Genomic DNA, 14,264 nt, shown 5'->3' with positions numbered 1-14,264 from the left:
GTACCCCACAGCCAAACTCAGTCTTGGCTGCCTGCACTCCGTTCTCCCCACATACACCCACAACAGGACCCCCACAATTCCTCCATAAATGCAGATTTGAATCCCATCTGTGGATACTGGCAATTGGAAACTATTTGTTAAAGTAATTCCCCTGCACTCAGAAGCAGTCCTCAAATCACAGCCTGAGAACCACTTGTATAAAGCACTAAACTCACCTGCTGGTACCACATCTGAGCTGTCTTGACCCCTGCTCCCCAGATGTTGGAAAATAGCTCCAGCACAGGCACACTCTCACTGATATGATCCAGCTTGCGTAGATGTCCACTCTCCAAGATCTCCAGGATCTTCTCTGCCATTCGCTTCCCAATCCCAGGAATTTTACAGGCTTCCTACCAAGAAACCAGAGGTGACAGAGGCCACAGACAAGCTGGAGAGCTGTTACCACTCAGAACCCAGTGATTGGTAAGTGGCAGGACTAGTTCTGTGAGCTGCTCATCTTCAGACCTGGCTTACACAGGTTCAACGCCGAGTGAAAAAGGACAAGCATGCAGAGCAGGACTGAAACACTACTACACTGAACAGCTGGGCTGTCACAGTCAACCAGCTCCGGATTCAACTAGTTTTATATGTTATCTCCAATGCTAGCCAGTTGCTGAGGTTTAAGAGGAAAGTGAAAATGGCCCCGCGCTGAACCTAGGGAAGGCATTTATCTGACAGGTGCTCAGATCCTACCCTAAGAGGCTCTGAATTTGAGTATGGGGTAGAGGCTCTGACTCCACGTTTCTGCTGGTGGTCAGTGAATCCAACTCACTACACAACAACTTACAGCACAGTTCCCAAGGCATGAAGATAAGCTACTTCACACAGAAACAGGAACAGATCTGCTTTATAAAAGAGATGGGATGCAGAGTCCGTCTCTCTGTTCCACTACTCTGGGAAGGTGTTTTACCTGGTAGGAGGTGACCGGTTTGTGGTAGCTTTTGAGTGCATTGATGGCTTTAGCGTAGCCCAGAGCTCTCCACTTGTCCCCCTGGACAGAATAGGCTTTCGCCAGCACTTCCAGCTTCTCTGTGATGCACTGGTTGTGATTCTCCTTCTTGCTGTTGGAGGACTGTGCACAAACCCACTTGCTGGCAGGCTGGGCCACTGCGGAAGAGCTGTCGCTGGTCTCCTCTGACAATTTCACAGGATAGTGGCCAGAAATCAGCGCTTCCAGATCTCCCTGAGTGACACTAGCATCTTCTCCTTCACTGTCTTCATCATCATAGACTTTCTTTAGGGAGAGGTAGAAAAGCAGTCATGCGAGAATAAGTGCATGCCTCACATATGTCCCGTTAGCACAGCCTGCTCTTGGGAGTAGGAAGTCAGAGCACTAACCAACCTCCAGGGTACACAGTGCTCAAATTGCCATCTCAGGAAGTTGTTAGTTATATGCATACACAGCTCTAAATGTTCTAAGCTACCCAGGCACCCCTTGAAAATACATGCACATCTCACAGAGCACGGGAGAACAGAGACTGCTGTTCAGATACAACCCAAGAACACATGCACTCCCACTGGGAAACTTACTGTTGAACTGGTGTCTGTATAGGCACCTCTCTCACATTCAGTCCCTGTGCCTTCCACCCCACGATGCAGATCACAGGAGATACGCCCTGAACTCTGTTTTCGCATTACAGACAAAATCTTAACAGGGTACTAAATTACAACCCCCCCCTCCCCACCTCCCCATTTTCCCCATGGCTATCTGCAAGAGAAAAGGGGAAGGAAGGAATGCCACAAAGGACTCCACATTCCTCAGTGACAGAAGAAAGAACCAATGTATACATTTGCTGATACTCTCAGCATTAGGATGCCTCTGTGTGGACTTAAGAAACAATGACCCCTGGCTTCAGGTAATGAACAAAAGGGGATAGAAGGAGGAAGCCGAACAGAGGCTTTGAAGACTGCTTTGCTCATTTGGGTCCCCCTCTCTCCTTATGTATAAACACAGGAGCCCATGGAGATATACAAGCTCTTGTACCATGGAAATAAAACCGAAAGGAACAGAGCTGTTAGGGATGCGTTCTGAAGTTACACACTGCACACAAGTCCCGTTACGAGTTTCTGCAGAGCATCAGCCTAAGGCAGAGCCACATCCTTACAACCCGTTTCTGCTGGCTAGGGGGGCCTGCAGACAAAATCCCTGCAAGATACAGAGCTGAAGCCATTAGGCAGAAGAGGCAGGATGTTCCTGTGCTTTCCCTTTTGTAATCTTGTTTTATAACTCTGAAAATTAGGTCAGACTGAGGATCTGATAGACTGAAGTAGTTTTATTTGCTTTGAAACTCTGTATGCAACTCCCTGAAGACAACGTTCCCTCTAAGGGCAGCAAAGCCTCAGAGTGTTCAGATCGCTTAGTAAGCCCCTTAAAAGCATTTAAGGAGCATGTTATCCAGCACAATGTAAACAACTCTACAGCTGGAGCATGCAATTCCCATTCTCTCAGCCAGCAATGTCACATAGGTGAAACAGTACATAAACCCCAGAATCTCTGCGCTTTGCCAAAAAAGCTGATGGACTTTTTAGAACCGTGCATGCAAAACCAATGGTCTTGTGAGCTTCTAAGCTACTCCAGGATCCTACAGCAGGTGGCTTGCAGAGCTGGGTGAGAAAGGGTTGCGCCTCATTTGTCTGTCCCAGAAAGGCAGCTCGAGCCTGGTGGCTGAGGCAATACTTCACTTGAGAGGGAGGAAACAGTAACAGGGTTCCATGAGTGAATAACTGGCACCACTTGCTGCCTTGCAGAAAACTACAGCAATTTGATGCTAAATCACAAAGCAGTTGCTACAACCTGACTGGCAACCAGATTTCTGCAGAGTTCACATCCAAACCCCAAATTCTCAGAGCAGTCCCCATTCAGTATGACATATGGGCATGCTTCACGTTGCAAGAATAGCATCCATCCATGCTAAAAAATATTCACTGCTTAAATGGATGCTACCACATTAAGATTTCAGTTTCAGCTTCTCTGATGATGTCATTTTTTAAGTGTTAGGTACTGTCTTTAGAGCACAACCAGTGGGTTCTCCTCTCAACCTCACACAGCCCTAAGCTTGGACCAAGGGAATTTACTCAGGTGCCTACAGATACTAACAGGAAGTATCATTGCTTGAGGGGATTTAAAAGAAAAAAAGGCAGCAAGGCTTCCCACAGACTCTAGCAGCTGCCTAACCACCCAAAGTAAACGTGAGAAGAAAGCAGGGCAGTTGCCACAGGATCCATAACAGCACAGAAGTCCCTTCCCTGTTCTTAAGTGTGAGATTTGTTATTAATGATTGCCACTAGAGTTACAATAAACAGCAAAGATAGGGTAATTGCAAAGGTGATACAGTTAAGAAGCAGTAGCCAACTCTGTCATACTAGACAATAGATGTGGGGAGAAAGGATCCCCCAAGCATGTGTTCATGAGAAAGTAAAGCCTGAAACAAAGGAGTACCTGCTGGGATGCTAACTAGGGAGTAATTGCAGTGTTTCATAAAACAAATTCAGCACCTATGATCTGGGACTGAGTTAGCAAACACAGCATCGGATACCAGCATTACAAGGCAGCTGCTGTTCTAACGGGTCTGTGGTAACTTTGCTGCAGATAGATTTGGATAACACCAACACAGAAAAGAGTTCAGCAAACTTGGGCAGAAACGCAGGAAAAGAAGACAAAGCTGATGGCAGACCTGGAGAAGCTGACTCACAGCAGAGGCCACAAATACCTCAACACAGATATTTTAAGCACACCATCACAATCATCCGAGTAGCAACCTGATCCACTGCACGTGTCTGAACAGAATTCTTGCCAAGGAGCAGAGAACGTGTCAGTGTGGCTCAGGCAGAAACATGGGATGAAATATCAGTGCTTCCTGAAAGGGAGATATTCTCGGCCAGGGAATACTCCTCAAAAAGAGGCAGGGGAAACATGATCACTGGAGCGAGCCTTGGCCTGATAGGAGCACCTGGACTGCTTCAGCTAGAAATATTCCGATAGGGACGGGAATTTAAGGGGTGTTTTTTCTACTCAGAATGCCTAAAGAGATAAAGAGAAGCAGTAGCCACATCTACAGCCCAAGCCTGCCAGCACCAACCCACCGAAACATCCCAACAGCATCCCTTTGCTCAGAAAATCCAGCATCATAGCCCTGCAGGAATGCTCTTACCAAAAGTAGTACACAGGACCTGTCCACAAGGAGCAGAGCCTGTGTGGGAAGCCTCACCTCAGATGGTTGGTGCTGTGCAAGGCTGTCCAGGTTTTGCTGTGAGGAATCCCCCAGCTGTGCTTTAGCATTTGGTTCTGCTGTACTCTCCTCTGTTGAGGACCGGATTTCTTCGCTGCCCAGGAGCTGCTGCTGCTGTTCTCCCTCTTCCCGGTACCTGCCATGGATCAGACCCCTTAGCAGAGGAGTACTTATCAGCTGAAGAAGTTTGTCCAAAAAGCCTTTACACATATTTTGGAATGAAACAAACAATGTGAATTTTACTCCCAGATTATTCTGGCCTTGGCTCAATCCCCAATTTCAATCCATCCCACTGACCTGCAACTTCCACTCCAATCTACCTCAGTCTTAAACACTTCTACGCTTCCAGCAAAACATTCTGACCCTAACCTGAGGTTGCTGCTGTTCCACTCCTTATTTCTTCTTGTGCCTAGTTGTCAGTTCTCTCTCTACTCTTCATCTGCAGTTAGAAACAGCATTTAATCCCCAGTATTTCTAAAAATAAAAATAAAAATGAGAAAGTCTTGCTACCATTGATGGATTAAGAAGTGCCTTTAGCACCAGCAATGAGCAACAGGACTCCTACTAGCTCTCTGGGCTCTGCTCCAAGTTCTGCTACCACAAAGAATGGCAACCAGTCACAAAATCACTAAATTTCGCTATCTGTATGGCAAAAAAAGGATTTTGAGCCATGCCCAAGGGAGTTGTGAAGAGATGCAGCCTGAGATTGTGAGCAGAGGTCAAATTTTAGTGCAATTCAATTTAGGTTTGAGGCACTATAGGGAGGAAAAACAGCATGGCATTTGCCTACCTCCGAGGGATAAAGACACTGTAGCCAGTGGTATTCAGCAGCTTCTGATCTCTAATGCAATCACTGAGCCAGGATGCCTTCACCAGCTGCAACCTCGAAGGCAGCTTGGCTAATTTCAGGAGCCGGAAGGCCCGATCACAGTCCATATCTTCAGCTACAATGACGTGCGTCACCTCCGAGCAGAGACGGTTGTGTACACATCCCCCATTCTGGACAATCTGCTTGTGGAAGATCTCTGCCCTAGCTTGGCCGATGCCAGCTTGCAACACGTAGGCAGCGACTGGTTTCAGCCACTCTGCTAAGGAAAAGCACAGGGGCAGGAGATCAGTGACAGAGAAACAGTGTCCTGAACCAAACGGGCTACATATCTCAGGTGGACCACCCGCTGGACACACTGAAGCAAGCCAGCCATACCTCTACAGAAAATGCACTCAGGGGCCAGAAGAAATCTTTAGGGGTGCAGTACCTCCAGCCAGCAAGCCGGGATACCACTGTTATCTCCCACACCATGGGCACAAGGGACTTACCCTCGGGCTCCTCCATTCCTTCTTTTGGGATCTTTGGAGGGACACTTTTTCCCGAGTCATCCCTCACCTTCTTCCTCTTGGGAAAGGCTTTGACAATCCCTCGTGGTTCCATAGGCCCGGCTGTGCCTCGCTCCCCTGGGGAGACGTTAAGCTGCAGCTGCTGAATAGCGGTAAGAAAGGAGAAAGTTGCTTAGAACAGCTGCACGCAATCAAAAGAACTTAAGCTTTGCATCTTTTGCTTATAGCCTTTGTTGGTTTGTGCCGCTGTTGTTTTGTTGGTGGTGGGGAACTGAGCTCCGGGGCTGGGAGCGATCCCTGTGAGTGTCCCAGAGGGCTGACATAAGGCCCCGGCACCCAGGGAGGGGACGGGGACCCGAGCCCGGCACCAGGCCCAGGCGCTGCAGTAGGCCGCGCTCACCCCTACGGGTCGCCGGCAGAGGCCGAAAAGCACTTCCGGTCGGCGGCGGAAGTGTGCGCGTTGCCGTGGCGACGGGCCCCGTCCGCCATGGCGGTGCCGAGCTGGCTGGAGAGGCTGCGGGCTGCCAGCAAGACCGCGCTGGTGCAGGACGGTAACGGAAGCGGCGAGCCGGGATGGGGCCATGCCTTCTCCTTCTCTCCCACCCGGGCCGTTCTGGGGGGGCCCTGAGGGAAGAGAGCGCGGCCTGGGCCCTAGGGCGGAAACGGGTTGCAAACGTAGGGACACGGCCCTGTGCTGCTGCCCTCGTACAAGGAAACGAGGTCTCGAACGAGGGGATACGGTCCCAGACAAGGGGACAGGGCCCTACACCCAGGGGTATGCGTATTCCTATTGCCTCTCAGCCCCTGCCTTGCTTCTAGGGAAGCGGAAGATCCACTACCAGTTTGAGGATGGGAAGGAGATGGCTGAAGAGTACGACATGAAGACCGGCCAGTTAGTGAGTAAGTGGGGTGGTAGGTCAGTATTTGCAGGCCTGGAGTGGTGGGAGGCACTGTCTGGGCAGGAAGGAAGCGCTCCTAAATATTCCAGAAATAACTGTTCCTGGAGCTCCTACTCCCTTCTGCAGGGACATAACTATGGTTGATTAGGCCCAGGGTTTTCTCACTTTCTTGAGCAAACCTTGCTTCAGCCCAGGATCACTCCCAAACTGCTTGTCACTCACAACAGACTTAATCACACTGAACAGGGCTGCAGCATGTGCTGGGGTGAAACATGCTTTTTGGTGGCTTCTGTGGCCACAGACAGACAATGTGCTGGTTACAGATCTTATCCAAACCTACAATTGTGGCATGGCATCCGCTGTGAACCTACTGTGGCTTCAGTATCAAATAGCAAAAAAGAGGGAATTGGTGAACAATTCTTGGATTTGGGAGTAGTCCAGCTAACTGATCCACTTATACCAAAGTGGAAATAATTGAAATTAAAAAAAAAAAAAAAAGGCTTATCATAATTTCAACTTAAGTTGCTGGGCAGCTTTGGTGGTAATTTGCTGGAGTTCTTCATATAAAACAGAATAATAAAATCTCTTCTGCCTTCTACAGGTAGAAGGTGGCGAGAGAAGAACACCCTCGGGGGCACTGGCAAGTGGCAGGTTGAAGTTGGAGACCCAACTTTACCTCTCCTGGGACCATTGGAATCTGAGCTCATAAAGGAAAGCAGCTCTAATGTATGTAAGGGTCTGCAGGCACCACTGCACCTAATATTATCTACCTAGCCTTGTGCTTACAGCAGTAGTCTGTAGATCACTCACTGCCCCAAAAGACAGCCTTAACCTGCCCAGCACTCTACTGCAAAGCATCCCAAAGGTCTGGGGAGAAAGAGGGCATGGTCTCCATAAGTAGAGAAACTGTACTGCTATGGTAGCCAGCTATTGTACTAGCTTCCAAAAAAGTAGGCTGAAAGGAAGGCCAGAGCCAGGACAAATCAGTGGATGGAAAGTGAGGTCATAACAGTGAAAGGCCAAGACAGGCAGTGTGTAACGGGCTGCTCCTTAACACAGCACTGTCTGTTTTAACCTCCTGTCCCACTAGCATAGGGGGCAGAGGTTTTAGTCTCTCACTTTCTTTTCTATAGATCTGAAACACAAGAGCAGCTCTGCGCAGCAGACTGGGGCAGAGGCCCAGATTCACTGCAACACTGCTGTGGGACTCCCTTAGCGAATGCCTTCAGCCTCCTACAAGCAGAGCAGGCAATGCCTCGAGTAAATGCTAGCCCTTCAAAACTGGTGCTCAGGCAGTTTCTTGAGTTGTTCCCTAACAATCCCATGGGAAAGAAGAGAGACTTCCATATGGAGCCCCTCAGAGTATTAAAAGCAAAAGGGTACAAGGAGGAGAGAGGAGACAGCTGGAGGGGCCTTGCTAAAGGTACTTGTTTGCTGTAGCCTGTCTTCATGAGGAAGGACACCCTGACCAGCTTCCAGTGGCGGATCCGTAACCTGCCCTACCCCAAGGAGGTCTACAGTGTCTCTGTGGAGAAGGAGCAGCGCTGCTGTGTCATCCGGACCACAAACAAGAAGTCAGTAAGAACAGCATTGCCAGTGCTGAAAGTCCCTCGGGGTGGGCTGGCACAGAGGGCAGGGTGGTGTTGGCAGAGGGGCAATGTCCTCTCTTGCCTTTGTTTGAAGAGCCATATATTAGACAGAAAGAGACATGCCAACTGCAGTTTCTACTTCCAGCTGCCTCAGACTGAGCAAAAAGCCCCTCAAGCTGAGCAGTGGACCTTGCAAACTTATCTTATGGTTCAGCAGCAAGGTGTTTAGTCTGTTCTTTTCCTGTCAAATATCATTCTCAGAGAGAAATAATACCTTTGCAGACCTGTTGAAGCTAGAGCTTCCCATCCTCTTCCTGAGACACAGTAGTCATTGTATCTCAGAATCCATGGAGCTGCAGAATTCAGTAAGCACAGTGTAAGCTCTGAGCACTCGGCCAGACAGATTCCACCTTTGAAAACTTGCTCTGTAGTCAAATGTCAATGATACTTTTTGTTCTAGAGGTAGCAAGAAAAAATACAGACAATCTAGAAAGGAAAGCACCACAATATTCTGCCAAAAGAAAACTGAGAAGGGAGGGAAAAAAAAGCCTCTTAAGCATGATTTAACCTTTGTCATTACATGTCCACTCTCACAGAGTGAGATGCACTGTGCCCCAAAGCCTTAACTGCCTCAGTGGAATAGGCCAGGATGAGCAGTAGTGTTGGGGAGAGATAGCAAGGAGGGAGTGTTAGGAAAACAAGAGAGAATATTGGAAGGTCAGTGAAAGCTATTTACAGACTGGGATAAATACACCAGTACGGAAAGCTGGGCAGCCGGTCCTTTGGTTGCCTTTTCTCCCCAGCATTGCTGCAGAACCCGGGAGGATCAGGTTCGTGGGTAAAAACCGCAGCGCTGCTTTCCGGCCTGCACCCTGCACTCTTTCAGCCGCTCCTCGCTGCTGGCTGTAGGTGGTGCTGTTGGCAAAGAACTCGCTCTGTCTTGGGAACTGAACAGCTTTCAATGACAGCAGAACCCACGGTTTTCAAGCAATAGTTTATCACATCAGGGACCATGGCAAGGGGAAGTTTGAGCTCCGTACATGGGCACACCTGGATGCTCAAAAGCAGGAGGAAGCTGGCAGGAGGAAGCTGACAGTAGGAAGGGGAGGTCTGCCCTATGAGAGCAGATTCAGCTCTAATACAGTAAGTTTCTGGCCTGAATCCACAGAAAAGGATTTGCAAGAAAAGAATAGGGAGACCTGTGTAGCAAAGATGAGTGAGATTCTCATCAGGTACAAGTGGGTACCCATGGACAGGAAAGTGGTACTGTTTGAGTCTAAGTCCAACCCCCAGCTAATGCTGGCAAACTTATTTACTCCCCATCCTACTCTGTGCATGTGGGAACCTCTTTGCCTGCTATAAGGTTTTAACACACACTAAGGTTTCACCTGTGTCTTACCTGACTTTAAGGTTTTTTGTACCATTCTCAGGATAACATAGAGTTGTCCCACAATCATATGGCAGCTACACACTCACAGACTAGTGTCAGAGATAGCTGAAGGACATGAAAGCTGCTCGTGGCCTGCAGATGAAAGTTAAGGGCTTTGGGAATGAAAGCTGAAAGTCACCTCACTGGGGAGCAGGGACAGACTCCGGCACTGGAGTACTTAGTACAGGCTCCAGGATATCTTATATCATTTCTCCTGGGTCTTGGCCAGGGCAAGGCACCACTCAGCAACTAATTCCAAGATAGCAACAAAGGCATGGGGCGTCCACAGCGAGAGCGTGCACTGCTATGGGAGAGAAAGGAAACCTCAGAGCCTCTCCAACCCTTGGAAGTCAGCCATGCTGCCTCTGAGCAACAGAGCCGTGCTGACCGCCAGCCAGAGGCACAGGCAACAGGATGGGTTGCCAAGTCACTACTGAGTAGTTCAGCAATAAATTCTCAGCATACCAGTAGCAGTTTTCCCTACAGGCTGACAAAAAGTGGATTTCCAGTAGGAAAAAAAAAATAGAGGTGACTTCACATACGCACTGTGGCTCTCAAGCCAGGACCGAGTGCAATACTGCCCTTGGCCATGGGGTGAGAGGCGAGGGCAGAGAATCTCCCTGCTTCGGCAGGGATAACCTCCCGTCAGCTACCTTTCCAGCCCAGACGGGAGCTCTTCACATCCACCAGTCACTCCCATTCCCTCTGGCCACGGCAAGGGCTGCTCAAGTGGGATTTGCTTAAAACCTCTCGCTGTAAAATAAATCCATTAAACTAAACTCTAAAAACAAACCCAGAAAGCCTTCTCCCCAAACGCCAAACCTGATTCAATTATTGTAGCAAGAGGCAGTGGTAATGTTAGGAGGAGGAGGGGGTGGCCAGGCAGATCTGGTTTCCTTTGATCTTGTCACAGATTTTAGTTTGAGGCCAGCCAAAGCCATTCTTCTCCCCTTCTCCTTAGTCCTGGGGCAGCAGAATGCTGCTGTTTCATTGATAACTCCGAAGGCCTTTTGAAACAGTGTTTTTTTTTCTGTGTACTGCTTTTTTTTCTTTTTTTCTTTCTTTCTTTTTTTTTTTTTTTTTTTGTCTAATCGGTAAGAAGTTAACACTTCCTTAACATGTCTTTGTGTTCATCTAATCTCTGCTGTTTAACCTTTGACATCTCCCTTATTATCCATGTCTGCCACCTTTTCCAAATACCGACAGCAGTGACAACACAGAACGGTTTGAGCCCTGCGGTAACAAGCTGCGTACATTCCTCCCACTGCACCAGGAGAGCCATTTGCCCTTTGTAGCTGTTTTCACCGTGACTTGGAAAATAAACTGCAATTGGGACAGGGTAGCCAGGGAGGCCAAACCTCACATGCAACCAGATGAATGGAGAACCCCTTGTGGCATGACAGCAACTGCTGCCTGTTCATGTTCATCTCTGGCCACCTCAGTACCAGCTACGAGTCAGTTCCTTGGAGAGAACTGCCAGTTCTTGGAGAGAATTACCCATGAAATTGCTGGCAGAGACTAAAAACCCAACCATGCCTCCAGGTGGACATAGGACCAACAACTAGTGCATTTGGTGCAGTCCTAGATGGAAGCAGCAGAGGCGGGGCAAGCCATGCCAACGTGCAGAATGAAGGCCTACAAGATACTTGTCCCTAAATCAGGAAATCTCTTAGCAGCGTAGACAGCTTATAAGCCCTCCACTTCTACCAGCAACATATCCCCTTCATACTGAGCAAAGCCCAAAGTTTGGTCTATGGAGAGACAAGATGAGCTGGCAAAAGCCTTTCTGTCCCCTCCTTGGATGCAAGACTGGGAAACTGGGATAGAGACCAGGGCAAGGTTGCTGGGAGTGCAGAACAGCACCACAGCCAGCATGGGGGCTGCATGGAGATGCTGCAGAGGCTTAGGTGGCTGTTGGCAGCTATGCTTGGAGCTCTGTGCCCAGGGGAATGCCTGAGTGCTACTGTGTCACCAAAGCAGGATATGATCTAGGAAACACGGTAGGAGCTAGCAGGAGACAAAATAAAGGTTTGGGAAAGACTGCTAAACCTTGCAGCTCTCAGGAAAGTAGGTGACAGGCACAAGGACTTTGACAGGTAACTTAAAGGGAATAAAAGTAAATGAGCAGGAACAAAGATAAGGAACATCCCTGAGCAAGGCTGAGTGCTCTATCCCTAATTATGCCTGGCACTTCTTGAGGGCAACCTGGAGGGACCAAACCTGCTCCCATATACCAAAGCTCTTTAGGGCTTTGCGTGCTCCAATTCCCAGTTTAGAGGTTTGTTTCCAGTGCTCCCACCAGCCTGGGGGCACCAGCAGCCACACAGCATGGCACAGGGTCCTCCTGCCAACCCTGAGAGGTCCATTCCTCCCTGCATTTACCCTGTTGGGAGTTTGCCTGCTCCCTGGAGACCCCTGTTCTTGAAACAAAGGCAGGCACAGTGGAGATGCAAGAGAACACCTTGCAGAATAACAAGTAGCTCAGGAGAATAGGAACTCCGTCCTTCTCATTTCTGTCTTTTTGCATTTGTAGGTACTACAAGAAGTTCCCTATTCCTGACCTGGACCGATACCAGCTCCCCCTAGATGCAGCTGCCCTGAGCTTCACCCATACCAACAACACTCTGATCATCACGGTGAGGTTTTAGCCACACAGAACAGCACTTTGCCCTTCCCTTTATGTCCACAAAGAAGTTAAAATTCTTACATGTGGGGAAGCAAGGCAGAGCAGGGAGATATGCTGTGGGTCACTGCTGAGTCCACTTCTCTGTCACAGTCACTGGCAGTTTTAGATTACACTGGACATGCTGACACTAGCCAGGACAGCCCAGGCCACCGGAGGGGCCCTGCTTGCTCATCAAGGTGACTTGCAAGTGGAACAAGGTCTACAGTGCCCTGTTTTCCATGTACCCCCCTCCCACTGGCCTGAGCAAGCCTCCTCTCTCAGCAACAAAAAGTTTGTCTTGGCTCAGAGCATGCTTTCCTGCTCTGTGCATGAGCGTTAAAGACTCCAAGGTCCTGCTGCACTTGGAGGTCTCTCACCCTTAAAAAAGTCACCTGCTGCTTTGTGCCAGCGAGGAGACGCGTGGTGGAAGTTAAGAGTCTAGCAAAATGAGCACTTACCTGCTGCAAGGAGCATCCAGAGGCAGACATGCTTTTGAGCAGCATGTGCTCATCTTAAACACGGAAGCCAGCTACCAAGAGTGCATCCTCTCTGAGGGGAACCTCACAGCAGAGCTGGGGGTGGGTATGCAGAGGAAACAGGCCAGGAGGCGCATCCTGAGTGCTTCTGAGCTTCTGCTTGCTACACACCCAACCTTTGCCAAAAAGCACCTGCATCCACCACTAAACTGCAGCTGGGCAAGAGGGCTCTGAGGGGAGGACAGAGGAACTGCAACTCCTATTTCTCTTGCCTTTAAAAAAAATGGAGCTTATATATATAAAACACGTGTGAGCGTATGACCAATGAGCACACCAGGGATACACACAACACAGCTTGCCAGGATATTCCAGAGGTGTTGGTGGAGGCCAAGACTCCACATGCAATTAGGAAGTTTTACTTGCACTGTAACTGACACTCCAGATTTTGGCAGATGTCCCTACCATGAGGGCACCACCTCTCCAAGCAGGCATTAGAGGTAGCTGATAACGGAAAGACCTCCCTTGTCAAGAGGGTCCTGCTGTGTAGTTTCCACCCAGCAAGAGCTGTGCTAACAGACACCCTGTTGCTTGCAGACTCGCTGCAGTTAGTTTGCTTGGGGCAGAGGCTGAATAGGAGTGCTATGGGCATTTCTCTATCCTACAGTACCAGAAGCCAAAGGAGATCCTGGCTGCAGAAGAGGAGTTGCAGAAAGAGCTGAAGAAGATAAAGGCAGCAAACAGTGGGGATGGTGACTGCAAGACCCAATAGGCAGTGGCTGCTAAGAGGCTGAGGTATTAGGGACAGCTCCCTGCCACAGCTTCATGGTATTTATTTTGCCTTTTCTAATAAAAATTAGTCATGTTGTTAATAGAGCTGTTTGGAGGAATTTTTTGCAGGCCCAGGGAAACTGCAAGGCAGTCTGTCTTTTGCCACCTGGCCTGATTTACACGGACATTTATGATCCTTCTATTAGTTGTGGGAAGCTGCAGCAAGCAAAGAAAGTACGTCACAGCTGCAGTCAGCTGCCCTTTCCCCATCCTGTAGTGGGAGAAGCAACATGAAAGCTGGGTAGTTCCCCATGTGGAGAAAAAGAACCCCTTCTTCACACCTGTTACCTGCCCGAAATGTGCTTGGAAGCAGCTCCCTCTTGTGCTGTTGCCCAGGGTCCTCCGTGCTGTTAAAAGGATGTTCTGGCGGCTCTGGTTTCTCTGCAAACAGCTTCAGTGCTTAGGCTTGAGCAGGCACAGCGTTTGAAATAGGGTGAAGAGCTGCTTCCTTATGACCAGCCACATGCAAAGTGACATGCAGGATACAGGGCTGTTGTGCAGAGTAAAGGAACTCAGATGCAGCTGCCTTCATTTGCATGACACGGAGGTGAACATGGTGACAGGAGCCACTGGCCAACTCAAGGGTAGCTGAACCACATCCTTTGCAGGACTGGGCCCCAACGTGCCCCAGTGCAAGCCTCACTGTAAAGACAGCACCCTGTCAATGGGGACAACTCCATCAATGCTGGTTTTACAAACTCACCCTTCAGCTGGCTACTGTCCTCATTGCACCAACCATCCCTGTGCTCAGACTTCTGCTTGTCCTTTCATCCCC

The 14,264-nt window shown here is 49.2% G+C and overlaps 2 protein-coding genes and 1 non-coding gene across 13 annotated transcripts in view; 1 reads left to right on the top strand and 2 right to left on the bottom strand.

The window, feature by feature from the left end:
• POLL (DNA polymerase lambda) overlaps positions 1-14,264 on the bottom strand; it is an 80,127-nt gene that overhangs the window by 4,757 nt on the left and 61,106 nt on the right. Inside the window, exons 2-9 of one of the 10 annotated variants that reach the window (XM_046943106.1) lie at positions 13,778-14,131; positions 8,366-8,444; positions 5,586-5,745; positions 5,059-5,356; positions 4,248-4,422; positions 1,570-1,662; positions 950-1,273; positions 216-389 (exon numbers count right to left, since the gene is read on the bottom strand). In XM_046943106.1, coding sequence (XP_046799062.1) covers positions 216-389; positions 950-1,273; positions 1,570-1,662; positions 4,248-4,422; positions 5,059-5,356; positions 5,586-5,745; positions 8,366-8,398 — 1,257 coding nt within the window. In that variant the 5' untranslated portion in view covers positions 8,399-8,444; positions 13,778-14,131. Of the gene's footprint in view, positions 1-215; positions 390-949; positions 1,274-1,569; positions 1,663-4,247; positions 4,423-5,058; positions 5,357-5,585; positions 6,028-8,365; positions 8,548-12,643; positions 12,706-13,770; positions 14,132-14,264 lie in introns of those variants that run through there. The other 9 variants (XM_025151770.3, XM_025151772.3, XM_015288778.4 and 6 more) reach the window with 9 other exon arrangements.
• Positions 4,096-4,191, bottom strand: MIR1674 (microRNA 1674). Its single transcript, NR_035167.1, has one exon. It is a non-coding gene; the product is annotated as a microRNA 1674 (primary transcript).
• DPCD (deleted in primary ciliary dyskinesia homolog (mouse)) lies at positions 6,063-13,534 on the top strand. 2 transcript variants are annotated; one of them, NM_001277365.1, is given in 6 exon segments: positions 6,063-6,154; positions 6,405-6,503; positions 7,104-7,228; positions 7,943-8,076; positions 12,054-12,156; positions 13,326-13,534. In NM_001277365.1, coding segments are annotated over 6 exon segments (630 nt in total). In that variant the 5' UTR covers positions 6,063-6,090; the 3' UTR covers positions 13,431-13,534.

Source organism: Gallus gallus, chromosome 6 (genome assembly GCF_016699485.2).
Source record: "Gallus gallus isolate bGalGal1 chromosome 6, bGalGal1.mat.broiler.GRCg7b, whole genome shotgun sequence".
In the NCBI taxonomy this organism is placed as follows: Eukaryota; Metazoa; Chordata; class Aves; order Galliformes; family Phasianidae; genus Gallus; species Gallus gallus.
This window is presented reverse-complemented; position numbering and strand designations above follow the sequence as displayed.